General features: G+C 40.9%; 1 protein-coding gene across 1 annotated transcript in view; it reads right to left on the minus strand.

Annotated features, from left to right (window-relative positions):
* Nucleotides 1-335: 335 nt before the first annotated feature.
* The window catches only part of LOC144979186 (leucine-rich repeat-containing protein 40-like), an 85,069-nt gene continuing 62,974 nt past the window's right edge, over nucleotides 336-22,430 (minus strand). Inside the window, exons 8-9 of the mRNA XM_078925800.1 lie at nucleotides 2,431-3,344; nucleotides 336-1,116 (exon numbers count right to left, since the gene is read on the minus strand). Coding sequence (XP_078781926.1) covers nucleotides 1,011-1,116; nucleotides 2,431-3,344 — 1,020 coding nt within the window. The 3' untranslated portion in view covers nucleotides 336-1,010. The remainder of the gene's footprint in view (nucleotides 1,117-2,430; nucleotides 3,345-22,430) is intronic.

The raw sequence follows: 22,430 nt of genomic DNA on the forward strand, positions 1-22,430 counted from the left end.
CACATCTCCAACCACCACCATCACATTATCATCATTTCACCAAGACTAGGCGACCACAAAAATCTAGAAAGTATTCGTTGATGATTTACAATGCAAGCTACTATAGGGGGAGAGAGAAGAGAGAGTAGAGAGTGTGGAGAGAAAGAGAAAGATGAGAGAGAGAGAAGAGGGAGAAAGAGAGAGAGAGGGGAGAGGGTGAGAAAAGAGAGAGAAGACAGAGAGAGAGAAAGAGAGAGAGAGAGAGAGAGAGAGAGAGAGAGAGAGAGAGAGAGAGAGAGAGAGAGAGAGCAAGAGTAATTTACTTTTTTCGCCGGCTCAATCCCCATTCAAGACTGATCCAAGACCTCCTTGGTCTTGTGTCAGCTTTTAACATTTGGCGCCGGCCTGTTACTGTTAGCACCAACGTCATGCAAATAAGAGTGTCACCAAAATTCATCAATTTGAGCACAGGTGTCAAAATAAGACAAAAGACAAATTATCGATTTTTGCACGGATCCATCTTTCGCCGCCTGTTTGACATGGCAAAATCAGAGATAAATCAAGCCGGCAATTTACTAATCCTGCCGGCATCACTTTTCATTAGCCAGGAGGGTTAATTGAAATTGTTTGATAGGCCGGCCCGCCGGCCACAGCCGGCAGACTTTGACCCATGTTACTGGACATAGAAATCAGGAAATTTTGTATCAGTCTATGTATAATTGCATAGAAAACATACATACACCATAATGCATATCATCTTGTATAGTAATAAATGAAAAAGATAAAATGTTACAAGTAAAAATTTACTTCAGTAACATTTTATCCCAATCAAATACGTAAAAATACAACACCTTAGGTGCAGATTTTGAGAAAGCAATCTTGAGAAAATAAATCAAAATGTAATTCATTAAAAAATAAATCACTCATTGTATACATGTATGGGTAAGTAATTCTTAAGAACAAAACATATATACAACACAGTATATCTTATCAATAATTAACAGTTTCGAAAGATTCAATTGCTTCCATAACTATGAAACAATCCTACTTCGAAGGTATTCCAGAATGGCTGGAGTTCCTTTAGCAAGAATCGCAGGTCTAGGGTTGCGTGATGGATTCCCTGTGAGAACTAAAGACCTGAAAAATGAAACAAAGAATTTCAAAGCTATTGATTGGAAATCATAACAGGCAACTACTTAGTGGAATAAGTCTTCACAAATAATTACATTTGATATTGGAAATGATGAATTTGACAAAAAGTCAGCTTCAAGGATAAATTGACACATCTCTGCTTTAAATAAAAGTGAACTGTCTTTATAAAGACTAAATAAGAAAAAAAAAACAGATATAAATTATCAGGTGCATCGAGCGGTAATAATCAAATAGGGCAGCATAAGACACGATTAGGTTAGGAATCATAAATTATTTCTCCACATACAAGTGTTTGAGTGCTAATTTTACTTATATATTAAGCTTTTAGCATTAGTTTTTATTTTTAAGGGTTTTACGGCGCTTGCAACACAATAAGGTCATATCAGCACCAGTAAAAAGGAAGAAAATGGGATAGTAATAAGTTCTAGAATTGCAATTAAAGCACCCAAGAAAAAGTATGAAAAAGGGGAATTGGATCAAACAGGAAACAGATGTAGATTCCAAGAGCACACTTTCAAAGTATTTAGTTTGAGATCACCTAAAAGTCTCATCCAGATACAAGCACAAGTCCCCACTAAGAGGAACACAGTACTCAAATGTTTACAAATCATATATAATACATAAATAAAACATAATTAACAGTAACAGAGAGATAATTTACAAGGAAAAAAATATCATCTCCAAAAAATAACTATACATTTGACTGTTTCCCTCTCAGCCAGGGTATCCGGCCAGGGCCACGACAAAACCAAGTTATCTCATTCCAAGACAAAGACAGAAAGCAATTGGAAAACAGACACAGGGTGATAGAAGACACAGTAAGTACCTCCCTGCCCACTATGGGAGGTCAGGATCACCACCCATTTTTAGCATTAGCAACTTTCACTTAGTATTGATGGTGACAAAAGTGAAAAAGGAGGAAAATATTGAAAGACTGCTCTTAAGTTCCTTTTTTACAGCACTAATCCCCACTTTTAGAGCAAATGAGATTATAAACTATCCTTTATACTCCAGCTAACTTCTGGACAGTGGGAAACTGCACCTATTTGAATTTGTTCCACCACACATCAAGTCTCTGACTGCCAATACATTTGATAAAAGGACATTCCTCCTCTGACTCCAAAATCTGGGATTTCGGAAGACGAGAGGAAACCCATCAACACTGTTCAATGAGCCATTAAGCAATTATTTTTTTCAAATAAATTGTCTTGAAGTTCAACAAAAGCATTAAATGAAGTTTACTTGATAATCAATTAAAATTATGACATGATTTGGTACTGTCTACTCAATAAAACTTACTTGAGCCAAGTGCAATTTCCGAGTTCTGATGGAATCTGTGAAAGGTCATTGTTTTGTAAATCTAAAGTTCCAAGAGCTTTAAGCTTCACAAACCCTGTAGCATCTAAGCTGGTGATTTGATTGTTGGAAGCAAATAGGATCTCCAAGTTTTTAAAACCATAAACCACTTGTGGAATTGTCTTAAGTCTGTTGCTGGTGAGGACAATTTCTCTCAAACCGATGGCAGCAGATAATTCAGAAGGCAGATCAGACAGTTGATTGTTTCTTAAATCCAACATGTGAATATTTGTAAAGCTTCCGATCCTTGAACTCAGAACACTAATTTGATTAAATCCGAGATAAATTTCTTTCAGTGTTGGTGCAAGAACTGTAATGTTCACAGGTACATCAGAAAATAAGTTTTTGTTTAGATTTATGGTCTTGATCCCAGCACCTAAAGCAGCTTCAACAACGTCATCTGGAATAGTGTCAACTTTTTTCTCACTAAAATCCAAGGATTTAAGTTGATGCAAATCATGAGGCCTAATGACACCATCCTGTCCACCACCCGGTATTCTTGTAATGGATGATGATGCTTTTGGCTCCTTCTTCTCTAGGTCCTCCTCAGACATTCGACTTGCTAGATATTTCTTTATTGCCACAGTGCCTCTCATAATGATATCTCTGCGAATGGACTTCATGGGATTTCCATCAAGAACAAGTAATTTAAGCGTTGGCATTGTGCCCATGATATAAGGCAAATTGCTGATATCATTGTTTGTCAAATTAAGTCTCTCCAGCTGATCCAAAAGAGTTATTTCATCAGGAATTTTCTCAAGCTTGTTATCTCGTATATCTAAACAGGTAACAGATGGTATTGCTTCAATGTGCTCCTTTGTAATGCCTCGAATGTTGTTGTTGCCAACAAGGATGTCCTATAAATGTGAATAAAATGTGAAAATAAAAATAATTATCCAATAATTATTTACATCATTTTTCTATATAAAAACAAATACACAGAGATGCCAACTTTAAATTTGGCTCACAGGAATTTCAGACATCACTCCTAGGAATTTCAATGCCGAAAGAGGAATTTCCGCACACAAGAAAAGGGAATTGGGATGGTATTTGGAATTGTGTTTCCATATTGTATAGTTCTAAATAGATAACTGATTAGAATTATATTATGATATATTATAAACACAATGCCAAATACAATCCCAAAGTTTCCTTATTTCAAATGATTGTTTTTGTTTTTATTGTTTTTAAGGTTTTTACGGCGCTTGCAACACATTTAGGTTATATCAGCGTAAAAAGGAAGAAAATGGGATAGTAAAAAAGTTCTAGAATTACAATTTAAGCACCCAAAAGAAAGTAAGACAAAGGGAACTAGGAACAAATAGGGATCAGATGTAGATTCCAAGTGCATACAGTAGAACTTGAAAGTAACGTACTCGGAAATAGTGAGTCAAATCTACATCCCCGTTTTTTTTCTCTTATTTGAGTCTATAAAATTAGCATGCAAGTAGCGAGTCATGAAAAAGAGGTCAACTCGGAAATAACGAGCATTTCCTGCCCCAGCCTAGGACTTCGAACGAAGTAATGCAAAACACCAGACAAGGGTGATTTAAATAATTTTAGCCTAGCTTATTTTCTTTTCTTATTTTTCGTTACGAGTAATATTACATAGTAGCCTAGTCTAGAGTACATAGTAGGTGAAACAAATTTGGGTGGGGGTTGGGTGTGTGTGTTTGTGTGCGTGTGGGGGTCAATTATTCACCCAATGTGGTGCCACGCGACGCGCGAGGTAAGCACTGGCACAATGGCAGCCAACATGTCAACATGCCTCACTTCGCAGCATCGGTCAGCGAGTCGCAGTCGTTAACGAACGACACGATCAGCGAGAGAGGCGAGCGTGGAACCATCATTTCAGTGGGTCAGTGATTGAGTGATGCGCTTGCTTACCTCATCAAACATGCCTTGTGCATACAAACACTCGCACACACACATACACGAAATCTTGATGGAAATGGAAGGGGTGGATCAACTTCAACCTGTGGTCATCATTACGTAGTTAACGAAGGCCGTGTTCAACCCCGCCCTCACCCCACTTTATCCACACACAGTCATTTGCCCGCACGCGCGGCACACACGCACAAACACACACAAACACACACACACACATTGTCTTTCCATATTTTTGTACAGCCGAGTGACCTTTCCTGGCAACTCGGGAATAGCGAGAACTCGGAAATAGCGAGTAATCAGGAGTGGACCCGTCGAACTCGCTATTTCCGAGTTCTACTGTATCACCAATGTACTTAATTTGAGATCACCTATAAGTCTCATCCGGATACAAGCACAAAATCCAACAAAGAGGAATACACTCAAATGCTTACACTATACATTAAAAATAACAAATATAATAATACATAACAGAGAGATGATTTACAAGGAAAAAAAATATCATCTCCCAAAACAATAACTATGCATTTGACTGTTTCACTCCAAGCCAGGATTCCAACCAGGGCCAGGACAAAAACCAAGTAATCTCATTCCAAGACAAAGACAGAAAGCATGTTGGAAAACAGATATAAGGGGATAGAAGACACAGTATGTACCTACCTGCCCTTTCAAATGAAGTAAAGCTCCAAAACCTAATTGTAGTTATTTTAGTACCGGTGGTAGTGAGGATGATGTGGTGTTTTTGGTTGTAGTAGTAGTGGTAGTGGTGATGATGATCATAATATGATAGTGGTTGTTATAGTAGTAGTGGTAGTGCTGATGATATGGTGGTGGTGGTTGTAGTTGTAGTAGTGGTGGTAGTGATGATGAGGTGGTGATGGTGCTTGTAGTGGTAGTGATGATGATGATGGGGTGGTGGTGGTTGAAGTAGTGGTGGTAATGATGATGATCTGGTGGTAGTGGTTGTAGTAGTAGTGCTAGTAGTGATGATGAGGTGGTGGTTGTAGTAGTAGTACAGTAGAACTCGGAAATAGCGAGTTCGACGGGTCCACTCCTGATTACTCACTATTTCCGAGTTCTCGCTATTCCCGAGTTGCCAGGAAAGGTTATAATAATATTGCTGGTTATTCCCCTCAGTGTGTAATTCGAGTAAAAGCCGTCGCCCTATTCAATTTCTTCACAGAAGTGGCAGAATGCTTGGTTTTTGTTGCTGTTTTTTGTTTTTATTTTCAAGTAAAATCATGACTAGAAAAAAAACAAGAACATAGAAGTGTGTGTGTGTGTGTGTGTGTGTGTGTGTGTGTGCGCGTGCGCGCGAGTGTTTGTATGCACTCGGCATGTTTGATGAGGTAAGCAAGCGCATCACTCAATCACTGACCCATTGAAATAATGGTTCCACACTCCCCTCTCCCGCTGATCGTGTCGTTCGTTAACGATGCTACTCGCTGACCGATGCTGCGAAGTGAGGCATGTTGACATGTGCTTACCTCGCACGTCGCGTGGCACCACATTAGGTGAATAATTGACCCCCACCCCCAATACACACACACGCACACAAACCCAACCCCCACCCAAATTTGTTTCGCCTATTATGTACTACTACAGACTAGGCTACTATGTAATATTACTCGTAACGAAAAATAAGAAAAGAAAAGAGGCTAAGCTAAAAATATTTAAATTGCCATTGTCTCTTGTTTTGCTTTACTTCGTTCGCAGTCCTAGGCTGGGGCAAGAAATGCTCGTTATTTCCGAGTTGACCTCTTTTTCATACTCGCTACTTTCATGCTAATTTTATTGACTCAAATAAGGGAGAAAAAAAACGGGGATTTAGATTTTACTCGCTATTTCCGAGTACGTTACTTTCATGTTCTACTGTAGTAGTGGTGGTAATGATAACGTGGTGGTGGTGGTTGTAGTAGTAGTGATAGTGATGATGATGTAGGGGTGGTGGTGGTTGTAGTAGTACAGGTAGTAATGATGATGATTTGGTGGTGGTTGTAGTAGTGGTGGTAGTGATGATGTGGTGGATGTAGTAGGAGTGGTCGTGATGATGATGTGGTGGTGGTGGTTATAGTAGTAAATAAAAATGTGAAATTGAATGTAAGCTTTAATTTAATTACAAAAACAGATCAAATGAACATTTCGGGTTTCCCCTTCATCGACAAAACAGGATGAATGAGATAATGTGATAGTGGCGTAGTTAAGATTAAGATGAATAAACAAAACATTGGTTGGCAGGAAATAGTATGCTCCTTAGTAAGGAATCACAAATTAAAATAGAATACTATATATTTCTAAAAGGTGCGCAATTAATTAAGTGAAAAGAGGGGAGGCGGAGAGGAACTGTGTAATGCAGTTTAGAAAAAGAAATATAAAACGTGTACTGTTGTTGTAAAATAAATACAATGGAATTGAAAATAAATATTAAAATAAAATAAAATAAGGGATGTTGGTATAAGTATGATCATTAGTGGCAGCAGCAGCAGCAGAAGGAACAGTAAGTACTTTTAGTAGTAGTAATAGTAGTAGTAGTAGTAGTAGTAGTAGTAGTAGTAGTAGTTGTAGTAGTAGTAGTAATAGTAGTAGTAGTAGTAGTAGTAGTAGTAGTAGTAGTAGTTGTAGTAGTAGTAGTAGTAGTAGTAGTAGTTGTAGTCATAGTAGTAATGATACTGATATGTAATAAAAGGAAATGACGATGGATGGCTGAGGGAGTCGGGGGGGGGGGGGGCAAGAGACACAGATAGTATAGTATTTAAATTAGGTCCAGTCTCAAGTTCATGCCGTGAGGTGAAAGGGTGTTCAGTTTTAGTATCAGTTCTGCCTCCCTATATTTTCTATGTTGTTTAGTGGTGTGACAGAACTGAAGGACGGCAACTTGGATGTCGTGCAATCCTTGAAAGAAAATTGATGTGCATTTCGAACCCAACACCTCTCATTTCCAGGTGCATTGATCGCCGCGTAATCCTGTCTGACAGAGATTGTTGCATATGGCATCTCATGCATTATTGTGTCCATAACAGCACCTTCCCATGGTGTTCCCCGTTTCTACTGAGTTTGTTATGGGCGTGACCGAGTCCCCGGCGGTGTAACCGGGTTAGGGGTAGGTGGGACCTCTTCCTCTTAAGGTGCAGGAGACAGAACCCACCGGTGAGTGGTACACGCTCTGCTCCTCACCCACCCACCTCACACTCACTCTGTAGTGTGGTGCCTTCTGTATGTCCTTACTTTTCTTAATCTAACCTTATAACTCATACTTACTCCAGCCATTGATGTATGGCTCTGCTGCCTTGTGGATACCTTCGGGAGGAGGAAAGGCTAAGGAGTAAACCTTACAGAAATCTGCATCCAAACTGATGCCCAACGTATCGCTGTGCAATCCTTTGGACCACACAAAGGAGGAAGAGAGGGAGGTTCTGGTTACTGGGCAGCCCAGGATCTCCACATCACTTTACCCAGGCCGCGCCCTGGAGAAGACACTCCAGTCTCACCTTCACCGGTGAAGAGTAACAACACGGAAGACAGCAGTCTACGAGTGATAAGTCCTTGCTCGATTGGCGTAGAGTTGGACGCTATGGGTTGGCTTCGACAGTGGGAGGGATCATCGTCAGCTACCGCCTGCCCCAAGCTGGGCAGCCCCCAGCCATAAAGGTGTTGACCCGCCACGATCTGCCTGCTTCAGGGGGTGCCTGGAGCGTAGAGCTTGCAAGCTTGACAAGTGGATCATTAAACTGTGTACCAGGCAAGCAAAGGAAAAAGAAAACGAAATCCCCAACTCTTCGATTAGCAAGCTGGAATGTAAGAACCATGCACTCAGGACTGACAGATGACCTTCAGGCCATGGACGATGCTCGAAAAACAGCAGTGATTGATCGTGAACTGAACATTGACATAGCAGCCTTGCAGGAAATGTGACTCCCAGAGAGAGGATCCCTGAAGGAGGAACAATATACCTTCTTCTGTCAAGGAAAAGGCACAGAAGAAGTGAGGGAGCACGGTGTTGGATTTGCAGTACGCCATACATTGCTTCACATGATTGAACCACCAACAGACGGCACAGAGAAAATTTTTAAGCTGCGCCTATCATCTATGCAGGGCTCGGTGAACCTTGTTTGCGTCTACGCCCCAACACTGCAAGCTTCAGTTGAAGTAAAGGACCAATTTTATGAGTCATTAGATGCCATTGTCAACAAGATCCCAGAAGTGGAGCACATCTACCTTCTTGGCGACTTCAACGCGCGTATTGGTGCCGACAGAGAATCATGGCCAACCGTTTTGGGGCACCACGGCATAGGAAATATGAATGAAAATGGTCAGAGGCTTCTTGAACTCTGCTGCTATCGCAAACTATGCGTGACGAACACCTACTTTCAGAACAAGGCATGTCACAAGGTGTCATGGAGACATCCAAGGTCAAAACACTGGCATCAGCTGGACATGATCATCACTAAGCGCGATTCTCTAAACAATGTTTGCAACACCAGGTCCTATCAAAGCGCTGATTGCGACACCGATCACTCCTTGGTTGTCACAAGGGTGAAACTGACACCAAAGAAACTTCATCACTCAAAGAGAAAGGGCCAGCCCAGGATCAACATCAGCAAGACAGGTTACCGGGAAAAGAACAATTACGGAGGAGCTCAACAAAGCAATCGATGCTCTAGCCTGTGGCAGAGCACCGGGTGAAGACAGCATTCCACCCGAAATCATCAAATGTGGAAAGCCAGCCCTCTTGGAACCACTACATAAACTCCTGTGTCTTTGCTGGAGAGAAGGCAAGGTACCCCAGGATATGCGCGACGCCAAGATTATCACCCTCTACAAAAACAAGGGAGACCGTAGTGACTGTAATAACTATAGGGGAATCTCTCTACTGAGCATTGTGGGTAAAGTCTTTGCGCGTGTTGTCCTCGCTCGACTGCAAGTCCTTGCCGAACGTATCTACCCAGAGTCGCAGTGTGGCTTCAGAGCCAAGAGGACGACAGTGGACATGATCTTCTCAGTACGTCAGCTTCAGGAGAAATGCAGAAAACAGCAGATGCCCCTCTACACATCATTTATTGACCTGACAAAGACATTTGACGTTAGCAGGAAGGGCCTTTTCCAGCTGCTAAAGAAGATTGGCTTTCCTCCACAGCAGCTTAGCATCATTGCGACATGAAGGGCAGCGGTGTGAAACAAGGTTGTGTCCTTGCACCGACTTTATTTGGTATATTTTTCTCCTTACTTTTGAAGTTTGCATTCAAACAGTCCCCAGAAGGAGTCCACTTACACACCAGAAGTGATGGAAAGCTGTTCAATCTGACACGGCTGAGAGCAAAGACCAAGGTCCGCACAGTCCTCATGAGGGAAATGCTATTTGCAGATGATGCAGCTCTATGCACGCATTCTGAAGAAGACCTCCAAAGACTGATGGACAGGTTTTCCCATGCATGCAGGGAATTCGGGCTGACGATCAGCATCAAGAAAACAAATGTAATGTGTCAGGATGTCCCCTCTATACCAGCAATTCGCATTGACAACGAGGAGCTAGAAGTCACTGATCACTTCACATACCTGGGCACAATCATCACCAGCAACCTCTCACTTGATGCAGATTAGACAAGCGCATTGCCAAAGCTGCCGCTGTCATGGCACAACTGAGCAAGAAAGTGTGGACCAACAACCAACTCACTTTGAACACCAAAGTCAAAGTCTACCAGGCATGCGTACTCAGTAGCCTACTGTATGGCAGTGAATCCTCGACAACATATACCAGACAGGAGAACCGCCTGGAAACTTCCACATTCGCTGTCTATGACGAATTCTCGGCATCAGGTGGCAGGACAGACTCACTAACAATGCAGTGCTAGAAAGAGCTACCTCCCTCAGTATGCATCTCATGCTCTGCCAGCGACGTTTGAGATGGCTTGGTCACGTACACAGGATGGACGATGGACGCATACCCAAAGACATCATGTACAGTGAACAAGCTTCTGGACGGCGACCAACTGGTCGTCCAGCTCTGCGCTTCTATGATGATGTCTGCAAATGAGACATGAAACTGACAGGCATAGACTCAAACACATGGGAATCGCTTGCTGACGACCGCAGCGGCTGGAGATATGCGGTGATGGAGGGAGTGAAGAGAGGTGAGGAGAGGAGGAAGAAGAAGTTTGAGGAGAAGAGAGCAAGGAGGAAAGAGAGGCAGCAGATCCAAACACCAAACACACAGTCAAACTATGTGTGCAACAACTGCGGATTGGTCTGCTCTCAACAAGATTGACGAGACCAAAGCCATACAGGGCACAAACCATCGTCTCTTGAGACGGAAGGATGCCTACGAGTAGTAGTAGTAGTAGTAGTAGTAGTAGTAGTAGTAGTAGTAGTAGTAGTAGTAGTAGTAGTAGTAGTAGTAGTAGTAGTAGTAGTAGTAGTAGTAGTAGTTGTTGTTGTTGTAGTCATAGTAGTAATGATACTGATATGTAATAAAAGGAAATGACGATGGATGGCCAGGGGAGTCAGGGGGGGGGGGGGGGGCGCAAGAGACAAAGGTAGTATAGTATTTAAATTAGGTCCAGTCTTGTTCATGCCGTGAGGTGAAAGGGTGTTCAGTTTTAGTATCAGTTCTGCTTCCCTATATTTTCTATGTTGTTTAGTGGTGTGACAGAACTGAAGGACGGCAACTTGGATGTCGTGCAATCCTCAATGACTGGACCCATGGAGTGGTCCTCATCGTTTTCAATAGACCGCAGATGTCCAAACCTGTCGCTTAGTCTCTTGCCAGTTTCTCCCACATATGTCTTGTGGCAACGTTTGAAGATTATAGCGTAAATCAGGTTACGATCCGTGCAGGTGAATGAGTGTCGAATGTACCACACTTTATCCGGGAATTTGATGGAATTTTCCACAAATAAGTGAGGGCATGTCCTGCATATGCAACGTCCACAAGGCTCCGTCTTACATTGATTACCGACCATATCCATCATCAAGCAGCTCCTTACTAGTATGTCCCTCAAATTGCGGTCCTGTCTGTAGGCATTGATTGTTCATCGATTGACCTTTGAAATAGCTTTGTATAAGGTATAGCCAGTTGTTGGTGACAATTTTTCAAAATAGTTCCGGTAATGTTGTCTGGTCCCGGTGCTTTATGTTCTTTACATCGCTGGAAGAGGGAGCTTACAGTTTCTTCTTCAACATCTGGAGGTGGCTCATTGTTATTTGACAAACCTTTGTGCACAGATGGGAGCTTGTCAAAACGACAGTAAAAATCATTTAATTTGTTGACATCAGTTATCGTTTTTCCTTGTGGGAATGTTCGTTTCTTTTGGTCTACTCCTCCCATTTGCTTTATCATCTCCCATGCTTTCCTTGCGCAGCCCGATCTCAGCTGTCCCTCCATTTTGTTTTTGTATTCAACCTTTTCTTCTTTTATTGTATTTCTGATCTCCTTTCCCTTTTCAAATTCTAGTTTAATGTCACCACTCTTAAAGACAATTTTCTTTTCATTGAGTATATATTTAAGTCGCTTTGTAACCCATGGCTTATTGTTAGGAAATATCCTAATTTCTTTTTTTTTCCACGCATAAATCCATACAAAATGCAATATAACATGTCACAGTTTCAGTCCATTTATCAATACTGTCTCCTTCTACCAATAATGTCTCCCACCGAGTACAGTCAAAACAGCCGTTCTGTCGTTGGATAGCCTCTTGAGTCCAGATATGCCGATTTACTAGTTGGTTTCTCACTTTTTAATTTAGAGATATACGTCGGTACTAAGTGAATTGTATTATGATCAGATGTGGCTATCGGTTGTTTTTGTAGCGCTTTGTAGGCATTCTTTATATTGCTATAGCACAGATCAAGCGTGGTGTTTCCTCGTGTGTTGCAGGTGAAGAACTGTTCTAGTCCAGCTATGGGCAGCTGACAGTGATTAAAATCACCAACAGTGATAAGTGGACTGTCTGGGTGGAGTAGTAGAGATGATGATACATGCTCATTTATTAATTGGTATGCTTTATCAATTTTGGCGCTAGGTGGAATATAAACATTAACAATGGTGACAACCCGAAACTCCCGAGGCAAGTAGTGTGGACGTAGAGACAAAGAAAGTAGTTCAATATCAGGAGTGTCGATTTGATATTTTATATTCACAATTTTACACCATCTATCATTTACGTATATGCATAGTAGTGGTAGTGATGATGTGGTTGTGGTGGTTGTAGTAGTAGTGGCAGTGATGATGATGATGTGGTGGTGGTTGCAGTTGTAGTGGTAGTAATGATGATGTGGTGGTGGTATAGTGGTAGTGGTAGTGATCATGGGTCAAAGTTAGAAAAATTGAAAAGCCTGCCAGGACTGAGCCAACAAAACAAAAAGCCTGCAAGACAAAACCAGTCCCTCGGTGGTACTCAGGGGCCCATCGGTCAAGCTCAGACCAAATGAAAAAATTGCATATAATTTCATAATGTAATATTATGTGCCTACATTTATTCCTATCATTTAGACATAACTTTTTATAAACATTTAATTAATTCTTTCCAAAATCAATTTTAAAGGCTGCAATCTTGATTGTACACCAACTTAAAGCTTGGCTCACATGAATTTCGGACACCACTATGAGGTATTTGAATGCAGAAACAGGAATTTCTACAAAATCCTAACTTTATCTATTCAAGATGATAATTTTTAATCACAATGTCAAATATCATCCTAATCCCCTTTTTCTTCAAAGCAAGTTAAGTTCCAAAACCAAGAAGTGCCATATAAAGTGTAAAAACAGTAGTAGTAGTAGTAGTAGTAGTAGTAGTAGTAGTAGTAGTAGTAGTAGTAGTAGTAGTAGTTGTTGTTGTTGTTGTTGTTGTTGCAGTAGTAGTAGTAGTAGTAGTAGTAGTAGTAGTAGTAGTAGTAGTAGTAGTAGTAGTAGTAGTAGTAGTAGTAGTAGTAGCAGCAGCAGCAGTAGTAGTAGTAGTAGTAGTAGTAGTAGTAGTAGTAGTAGTAGTAGTAGTAGTAGTAGTAATAGTAGTAATAGTAGTAGTAGTAGTAGTACAGTCCACTCCGGATAATCGCAACACCTTGGGATCAGCAAAAATGTGGCGATTAACTAAATTTGAGTTCCCAGTCCACTGTTGCAACAGTTTACACATATATTGTAAACTCAAACCAGTTGTGGTAAATATTGTTAGTAGTACACCACAGACTGACAATATGATTGAAATAAAAACCATATGGCAGCCCTGTATAGATTCTGTCAAGCAAAAAAGCAGCTGTGATGCAAGTGGACATCTTATTCAGATTTGATTCACGTTCACTCTTTTGCTTTCAACCTGTATAAGAGTCAAAGAGATTAATCATGATGAGAGACAATGAGCTCTCACCAAACACGTTGGTCACAATGTACAGTTGTCAATCCCAAAACAAAGAATTTCACTCAGTCTCTCTTTACAACTGTCATTGTCTATCTTTTGTAAAGACTATACCCATCCCCCTCGCCTCTTATTTCATGGCCACATATGACATCACAAAACCATACTGCAAAGTCCGTCCTCATCTGTCTCTAATAAAATGGTGACACACTAAATCCCCCTCCCTCTTGATTTTTCAACTTGTCACGATTTCTTCCATGATGAAATTTAAACATGATATTTTGTTTTATTGATTTCTTGAATTAACCACTTTTGAGAGCAAAAATTTGTTGTGATTAACCAAAGTTTGTTGCAATTAACTAGTGACTTTTATATGGAATTAATTCCGTTTCTTGGGAAATGTTGCGATTAACCGAAAGTTGCGATTAACAGAGTTGCAATTATCCGGAGTGGACTGTAGTAGTAGTAGTAGTAGTAGTAGTAGTAGTAGTAGTAGTAGTAGTAGTAGTAGTAGTAGTAGTAGTAGTAGTAGTAGTAGTAGTAGTAGTACCAGTGGTAATGACGATGAATGACGATACAGTGTTGATGGTTGTAACAGTGATGATAATTATGATGGTGGTGGTGGCTGTAATAGTGGTGGTGGTGGTGAAGATGATTAGTGGTGATAGTGATGTGATAGTAAATATAGTAGTGGTGGTGGCGGCGAATATGTGGTGGTTGTAGTGATGATGATGATGTGGTGGTTGTAGTAGCGGTGGTCGTGAAGACAATCATTAAATCTTCACCACCACTACCACAACCTTCTCCACTACATCATCATCACTCCCATCACCACAATATCACCGTCACAAGTACAACCACCACCATCATACTATCATTGCCACTACTTTTATAACCACCATCACATCGTCATCATTACTATCACCGCTACAACCAACATCACCATGTCTTCTCATCACTACTACAACCACCACCACAACATCAATGCAACCACAACTACTACAACCACCACCATCATATCACAACTACAATCACCACATCATCATCATGAGTATCACAACCACACTATCACCACTACTATCACATCGTTTTCACCACCATTACTGCAACCATCACAACCACATCATCATCACTTTCACCACTACAAGGCTACCACAAAAGTCTAGAAAGTAGGTATTCGATTATGCTTTACAAAGCAAACGACTCTACCACAACCACACTATCATCACATCATCTTCACCACCACATCATCATCACTATCACCACCATCACATCATCATCACTACCACCACTACAACCACATCTCCAACCACCACCATCACATTATCATCATTTCACGAAGACTAGGCGGCCACAAATGTCTAGAAAGTATTCGTTGATGATTTACAATGCAAACTACTATAGCAGGGTGTCCAGGTATCAGAGACATTAAAAAATCCTACCAGCCCAAGCAAAAATCCTACCACATTTTATCGCAATCGGACATTACAAAATGACACGAAGTCGTAAATTCTCAGACATTTACTTATAATACTATCAATCTTATCATTTGGGGGAATTCCAAAGCAAGAACAATTCAGGATATCATGGATCGAGACTGACTATGCCAAATAGCTCAGCAATTTTGGTTCCTAATATCAAGAAATATTGGGCCTACCTTCACATTATACACATACACACACTAAAATATTCTATTCTAGGGATGGCGATGTGGTGGTGGTTGCAGTAGTGGTGGTAGGGATGGCGATGTGGTGGTGGTAGGGATGGTGATGTGGTGGTGGTAGGGGTGACGATGTGGTGGTAGGGATGGCGATGTGGTGGTGGTTGCAGTAGTGGTGGTAGGGATGGCGATGTGGTGGTGGTTGCAGTAGTGGTGGTAGGGATGGCGATGTGGTGGTGGTAGGGATGGTGATGTGGTGGTGGTAGGGATGACGATGTGGTGGTAGGGATGGCGATGTGGTGGTGGTAGGGATGGCGATGTGGTGGTGGTAGGGATGACGATGTGGTGGTGGTGGTCAGGGATGACGATGTGGTGGTGGTAGGGATGGCGATGTGGTGGTGGTGGTAGGGATGGCGATGTGGTGGTGGTGGTAGGGATGGCGATGTGGTGGTGGTAGGGATGGTGATGTGGTGGTGGTTGCATTAGTGGTGGTAGGGATGGCGATGTGGTGGTGGTTGCAGTAGTGGTGGTAGGGATGACAATGTGGTGGTGGTGGTAGGGATGGTGATGTGGTGGTGGTTGCAGTAGTGGTGGTAGGGATGGCGATGTGGTGGTGGTGGTAGGGATGGTGATGTGGTGGTGGTAGGGATGGTGATGTGGTGGTGGTTGCAGTAGTGGTAGTAGGGATGGCGATGTTGTGGTGGTGGTAGGGATGGTGATGTGGTGGTGGTAGGGATGGTGATGTGGTGGTGGTTGCAGTAGTGGTGGTAGGGATGGCGATGTGGTGGTGGTGGTAGGGATGGTGATGTGGTGGTGGTGGTAGGGATGGTGATGTGGTGGTGGTTGCAGTAGTGGTGGTAGGGATGGCGATGTGGTGGTGGTGGTAGGGATGGTGATGTGGTGGTGGTAGGGATGGTGATGTGGTGGTGGTTGCAGTAGTGGTAGTAGGGATGGCGATGTTGTGGTGGTGGTAGGGATGGTGATGTGGTGGTGGTGGTAGGGATGGTGATGTGGTGGTGGTTGCAGTAGTGGTGGTAGGGATGGCGATGTGGTGGTGGTAGGGATGGTGATGTGGTGGTGGTGGTAGGGATGGTGATGTGGTGGTGGTGGTAGGGATGGTGATGTGGTTGTGGTTGCAGTAGTGGTGGTAGGGATGGCGATGTGGTGGTGGTGGTAGGGATGGTGATGTGGTGGTGGTGGTAGGGATGGTGATGTGGTGGTGGTAGGGATGACGATGTGGTCATGGTAGGGATGGCGATGTGGTGGTGGTGGTAGGGATGGTGATGTGGTGGTGGTTGCAGTAGTGGTGGTAGGGATGGCGATGTGGTGGTGGTGGTAGGGATGGTGATGTGGTGGTGGTAGGGATGGTGATGTGGTGGTGGTTGCAGTAGTGGTGGTAGGGATGACGATGTGGTGGTGGTCAGGGATGACGATGTGGTAGTGGTAGGGATGGTGATGTGGTGGTGGTAGGGATGGTGAGTGGTGGTGTAGGGATCGATGTGGTTGGTAGGATGGCGATGTGGTGGTGGTGGTAGGGATGGTGATGTGGTGGTGGTTGCAGTAGTGGTGGTAGGATGGCGATGTGGTGGTGGTGGTAGGGATGGTGATGTGGTGGTGGTTGCAGTAGTGGTGGTAGGGATGGCGATGTGGTGGTGGTCAGGGATGACGATGTGGTGGTGGTAGGGATGGTGATGTGGTGGTGAATTTAAGGAGGCCGCGAGAACCCTGTCTTGTGACAATCTCTCTAGATCTGGTTTCCTGCTATAGCACAAACGAGACCTAGATGACTTTTTTTGTGACCCAGATGTCTCTTATTATGTGTGCATATATGTGTACAGCAATCTGCTTGCCAGACAGTAACCCCCCCCCCCCCCCCCCAAATTAAAAAAACAAAAAAAAAACAACCCAGCAAAGCCGTGTTTGTAAAAAATAAAATCGAAAATTAACCCCCAACAACTTAACTTTTCAAAGGCGAATTTCAATCTTACTTTGATCTAACAGATTTCATCAAAAGACAGTAATTGCAATGCAATTAATACCTAGTTTGACTGAAGCCTGAGCCATTTTTACTGCTATTGGTGCATAAACGATTTATTCTGAATTAAAAATAATATAAAGGGAAACTATTATTTGAAAACAAAAAAATCAGTGCCACTGGTAAAGGATTAATTGCACCAACACACACCAAACCCCCCCCCCCCCCAAAAAAAAAAAAAAACGCTTTAAAATGTACCCCTTTAAAGGCGTAATTCGATCTTACTTTGACCCAACATCAAATCACCGTTTTCATCAAAAGACAAGTAACTGCAATGCAATTATAGATAATTGAAATCTGAGTCGCAATATTACTGCTGTCTAGGTAAAAACTGTTTTTCTCCATTAAAAATAATATAGAGGAAACATTAAAAAAAAAAATCAGTGTCGCTGTTAATGGGTTAATAACACCTGCACGACAAGCACCAGCGTCATCGTGGCACTTCTATGTACTATGTCATCGTTTGTTTCATCTTCGCATGCCGACTCCCTTCATTCCTTATCCCTGCATTAATGCAAACCAATACATGTGCCGCTAAACCGAACAGATTCATAGATAGAGGCACCAATATCCGTTGAGTGTTTCGTGTTATAGGAATGGCTAGTGTGATTGTTGGAGTTTTACTCATAATTGTTTTATTTAATTTTTTATTTATTTGTCTGCAAAGCGAGCATTTTCAATGTTAAGGGGAGGGGCGACACCTGAAACTATTTTCAAGAATAATGATTATATCCAATATCTTTTTATATTGGGACATTGCCTATGACCAATGGATTCAAACCATGTGATTTATTTCGGTGGGCGTGTCCGGTTGCCATGGTGACGGCCGCCATCTTGGATTTTACTCTTCTCTGGGTGCTATTTTTAAAAGTTACTTTCTCAATAACTTTCCATGGAATTTTCTTGAAATTTTGCATGGTTGTATATTTGTATATTATTTTAAAAAATACGGAGCATTTTAAAAATATTTTTAATAGATTTTTATTTATAAATTTTTTTTAAAAATAATTTTTCGGTATGATAAAAATCATGCTTTTTGACATAAAAATGTCAATTTTTCAGAAAATAATAAAGATATTTAAAATTCCTTCTGTATGATTTTCGATAATCACTATAGCTCTAGACATGCAAAGTTTTAAACAAATTGATTGATAAATGACAAAATAAGATAAAAAAGAGTGTTAAAAAATGTCATTTTGAGAAAATCGAGATCAAAGATAACAATGAATGAAAATAATAAGACAAAACGGTACAACCAGCTCAAAACATACCAGCACCGTATGAGGGTCCCCCGTGTTCTTTTTCTGCCTCCCTTTGGGCTTTTTCACGGGTCTGAGCTTTCATTTTGCGTCTTTTTTTCTCTTTATATTGAGCAACCCTTATGCTTTGGTCAAGTCTTTTTGACTCTGCTTGCTGACTCAACATCTGGGAGTGTTCTCCCAGTCCACCGATGCCCAAAGACACTTTCAGGGATGTTATTTCTGTTGGACCAAAATTATACTCTGCACCAAACTCAACTTTTTTTCAGGGAATGGAAGTATGTTTTATGGCATCTTGACCAAACAGAATTATGAAACCTTTCTTTTGGATTTTGTGTTGCCTTCATCTCACAACACTTCAACAAAGCATATACAGGCTTCAATTGCTCATGAAGCAAATCAAAATTCAAAGGTGTATGTACACGCTGCTTGTGTCAACAGGATACAAATGGGCAGCAATATTTTTTTTTTATAAAAGCATCTGGAGTCCGGTTCAGGAGGACAATACCTATATTGAGGGAAGTCATTGGTGGAATAACCGTGGTAAAGACCAGCAAGAATAGCCCATTTCATTTCTTTCCGCTGCGGCATTGCTTGGAATCGCTTTATCATAATACTACTATCACACACCCAATTCCAATCAAAGATTTGTGGCCATGGGTCAACCACGAGCCATCATAACTTTCTTGCTTTCTTGGCTTTTGTAGCAAATAACTGTTGCCAACGTTTCGATTTTTTGGTCACTTTAGGTATATTTATAATAATCCAGTAAAATTGGAAATATTTAGAGATAATTAACGTGATTATGTCTCAAAATTTGATAAAACAACTGATCAATCGAAATGTAAACAAATCGTAGTAAATTAATAGTAACAGAGGCGAACTTTCACCCTGACTCAACATCCAATCCCTGGCGCGGAGTCGGAGGTCGAGAACAGGGTCAGCCAATCAGATCGCACCATTCGTGATCACGTTGTATTTACCTGACAATTTGACCTCTTATCAGCTGTTTGACACACAATCTTTGTTCGCGACTAACAGTTTCTAAACCCCTCCCCTGCCCTTATTGTGATATTTATGAGACTGAAACCGTGTCAACTAGACGGGCAAAGAGTAGACTAAACTATCGATATCAAAATTTACAACATCGATATGTATTATAATGCTTTTCAGCCCTATTATTTTCTGTTGAATTCTCACCAAAAATTGAAAAGTTTGGTATTTTCATGTCGACTTCCATGTTTATGAAAGACGATTTACAAACTTTATATTATCCAAATCACCATCTCAGTGCTGAAAATATGTGAAAAAATGATTGTTCTTTCATAATAAATAAAAAACTGAAATTTTATATTTTGAGCCAAAAATCGATATTTCAGGTGTCGCCCCTCCCCTTAATAGCCTTGTAGGCTCCGATATTTGCTCTGATCTGTTATTTGCAACTGCCAACCTGCGTCAATTTTACCGACCAAATTTTGATTTATCCGACCTACAGATCTGTTATCCGACAAAAATCTGACTTATCCGACCGACCAATGGCCATCCGACCAAAAACCGACTTATCCGACTTGCCTGTATAGCTTTGTTACTATAATACAACCAGGCCTGTAAATGGTTGGTGAAAAAATTGTCCGAACTTTTTTAACACGCGAAAATAGACAGAACAGGACAAAAATATGGACACAACACAGATATGACACGTCAATTGACTAGTCAAATCATGTCACTTTCCCCTACTTATTTATAACGAGGTCCTTATTTTATGGTATCAAAAAAAAAAATCCCAATTATTTGAGGTCCCAGGTCTGAGTTAGTTGTAAAATGAAAGGAAGAGAACAATTCCTACCCTTTTGAAGGATGTGTATCTAGACGTCTAGTGCACGACACGGGAAGCTGCGCATCTTCGCTCCTGTTTGTGTTAAATGTTTACGCTGATTCTTTCGTTTATTTGGATTAATTCTTATAGAAGAAGAAGAAGAAGAAGAAGAAGAAGAAGAAGAAGAAGAAGAAGAAAGAAGAACGAAGAAGAAGAAGAAGAAGAACAAGAAGAACAAGAAAAGAAAGAACAAGAACAAGAACAAGAACAAGAACAAGAACAAGAACAAGAACAAGAAGAACAAGAAAAGAATAAGAAAAAGAACAGAAGCAAGAAGCAGAACAAGAACAAGAACAAGAACAGACAAGACAGAACAAGAACAAGAACAAGAACAAGAGACAGAGAAGAGAAGAGAAGAGAAGAAGAAGCAGAAGCAGAAGAAGAAGAAGAAGAAGAAGAAGAAGAAGAAGAAGAAGAAGAAGAAGAAGAAGAAGAAGAAGAAGAAGAAGAAGAAGAAGAAGAAGAAGAAGAAGAAGAAGAAGAGAAGAAGAAGAGAAGAAGAAGAAGAAGAAGAAGAGAAGAGAAGAAGAGAAGAAGAAGAAGAAGAAGAAGAAGAAGAAAGAAGAAGAAGAAGAAGAAGAAGAAGAAGAAGAAGAAGAAGAAGAAGAAGAAGAAGAAGAAGAAGAAGAGAAGAAGAAGAAGAAGAAGAAGAAGAAGAAGAAGAAGAAGAAGAAGAAGAAGAAGAAGAAGAAGAAGAAGAAGAAGAAGAAGAAGAAGAAGAAGAAGAAAGAAGAAGAAGAAGAAGAAGAAGAAGAAGAGAAGAAGAAGAAGAAGAAGAAGAAGAAAGAAGAAGAAGAAGAAGAAGAAGAAGAAGAAGAAGAAGAAGAAGAAGAAGAAGAAGAGAAGAAGAGAAGAAGAAGAAGAAGAAGAAGAGAAGAAGAAGAAGAAGAGAAGAAGAAGAAGAAGAAGAGAAGAAGAAGAAGAAGAAGAAAGAAGAAGAAGAGAAGAAAGAAGAAGAAGAAGAAGAAGAAGAAGAAAGAAGAAAGAAGAAGAAGAAGAAGAAGAAGAAGAAGAAGAAGAAGAAGAAGAAGAAGAAGAAGAAGAAGAAGAAGAAGAGAGAAGAAGAAGAAGAAGAAGAAGAAGAAGAAGAAGAAGAAGAAGAAGAAGAAGAGGTGGTGCTGTGGTGTGAGAGAAGAATATATATTTCGAAGAAAAATAATTATTTCGCATAAGTTTATTTCCGTGTCACATCGGGACAGAACCAAAGAAATATAGAGACTGAGAAATAAGAACTGGAGATATGCATGTGTGTCAGTAGCAAAATAGAGAGAAACCTTCCGGTTCTGTTAGACACACTTCTGTGTGTGCGTTATTTACTGACTATGTGTGTGTGTGAAGACGAATCACGCGAACTTCGCGACCTCTCTCTCGCTGGCTGTGGCACAATAGCCAAGCAGTGAATACATAAACGTCTAGCGGAACGTGTAGGCGGCATGATAATATTATAGCTGACTGATTTTTTATTATTATTATTATTATTATTATTATTATTATTATTATTATTATTATTATTATTATTATTATTATTATTATTATTATTATTATTATTATTATTGTAGTGATGATGATATGGTGGTGTGGTTGCAGTAGTAGTGGTAGTGATTACAATGTTGTTGTGGTGGTTGTAGTTGTAGTGGTAGTGATGATGTGCTGGTGGTTGTAGCTCTAGTTGTAGTGATAATGATGTGGTGGTGGTAGTGATGGTTTTAGTAGTGTTAGTTCAGATGATGTGGTAGTATTGGATGTAGTAGTAGTCGTGGAGGTGGTAGTGATGATTATGTGGTGGTGGTGGTGGTGGTAGTGGTAGTGATGATGATGGTGGTGTAGTAGTAGTGGTAGTGATAATGATGTGGTGTTGGTGGTTGTAGTAATAATAATAATA

Source organism: Berghia stephanieae, chromosome 1 (genome assembly GCF_034508935.2).
Source record: "Berghia stephanieae isolate SIO BIC M18660-M18661 chromosome 1, UCSD_Bste_1.3, whole genome shotgun sequence".
Taxonomy (NCBI): Eukaryota; Metazoa; Mollusca; class Gastropoda; order Nudibranchia; family Aeolidiidae; genus Berghia; species Berghia stephanieae.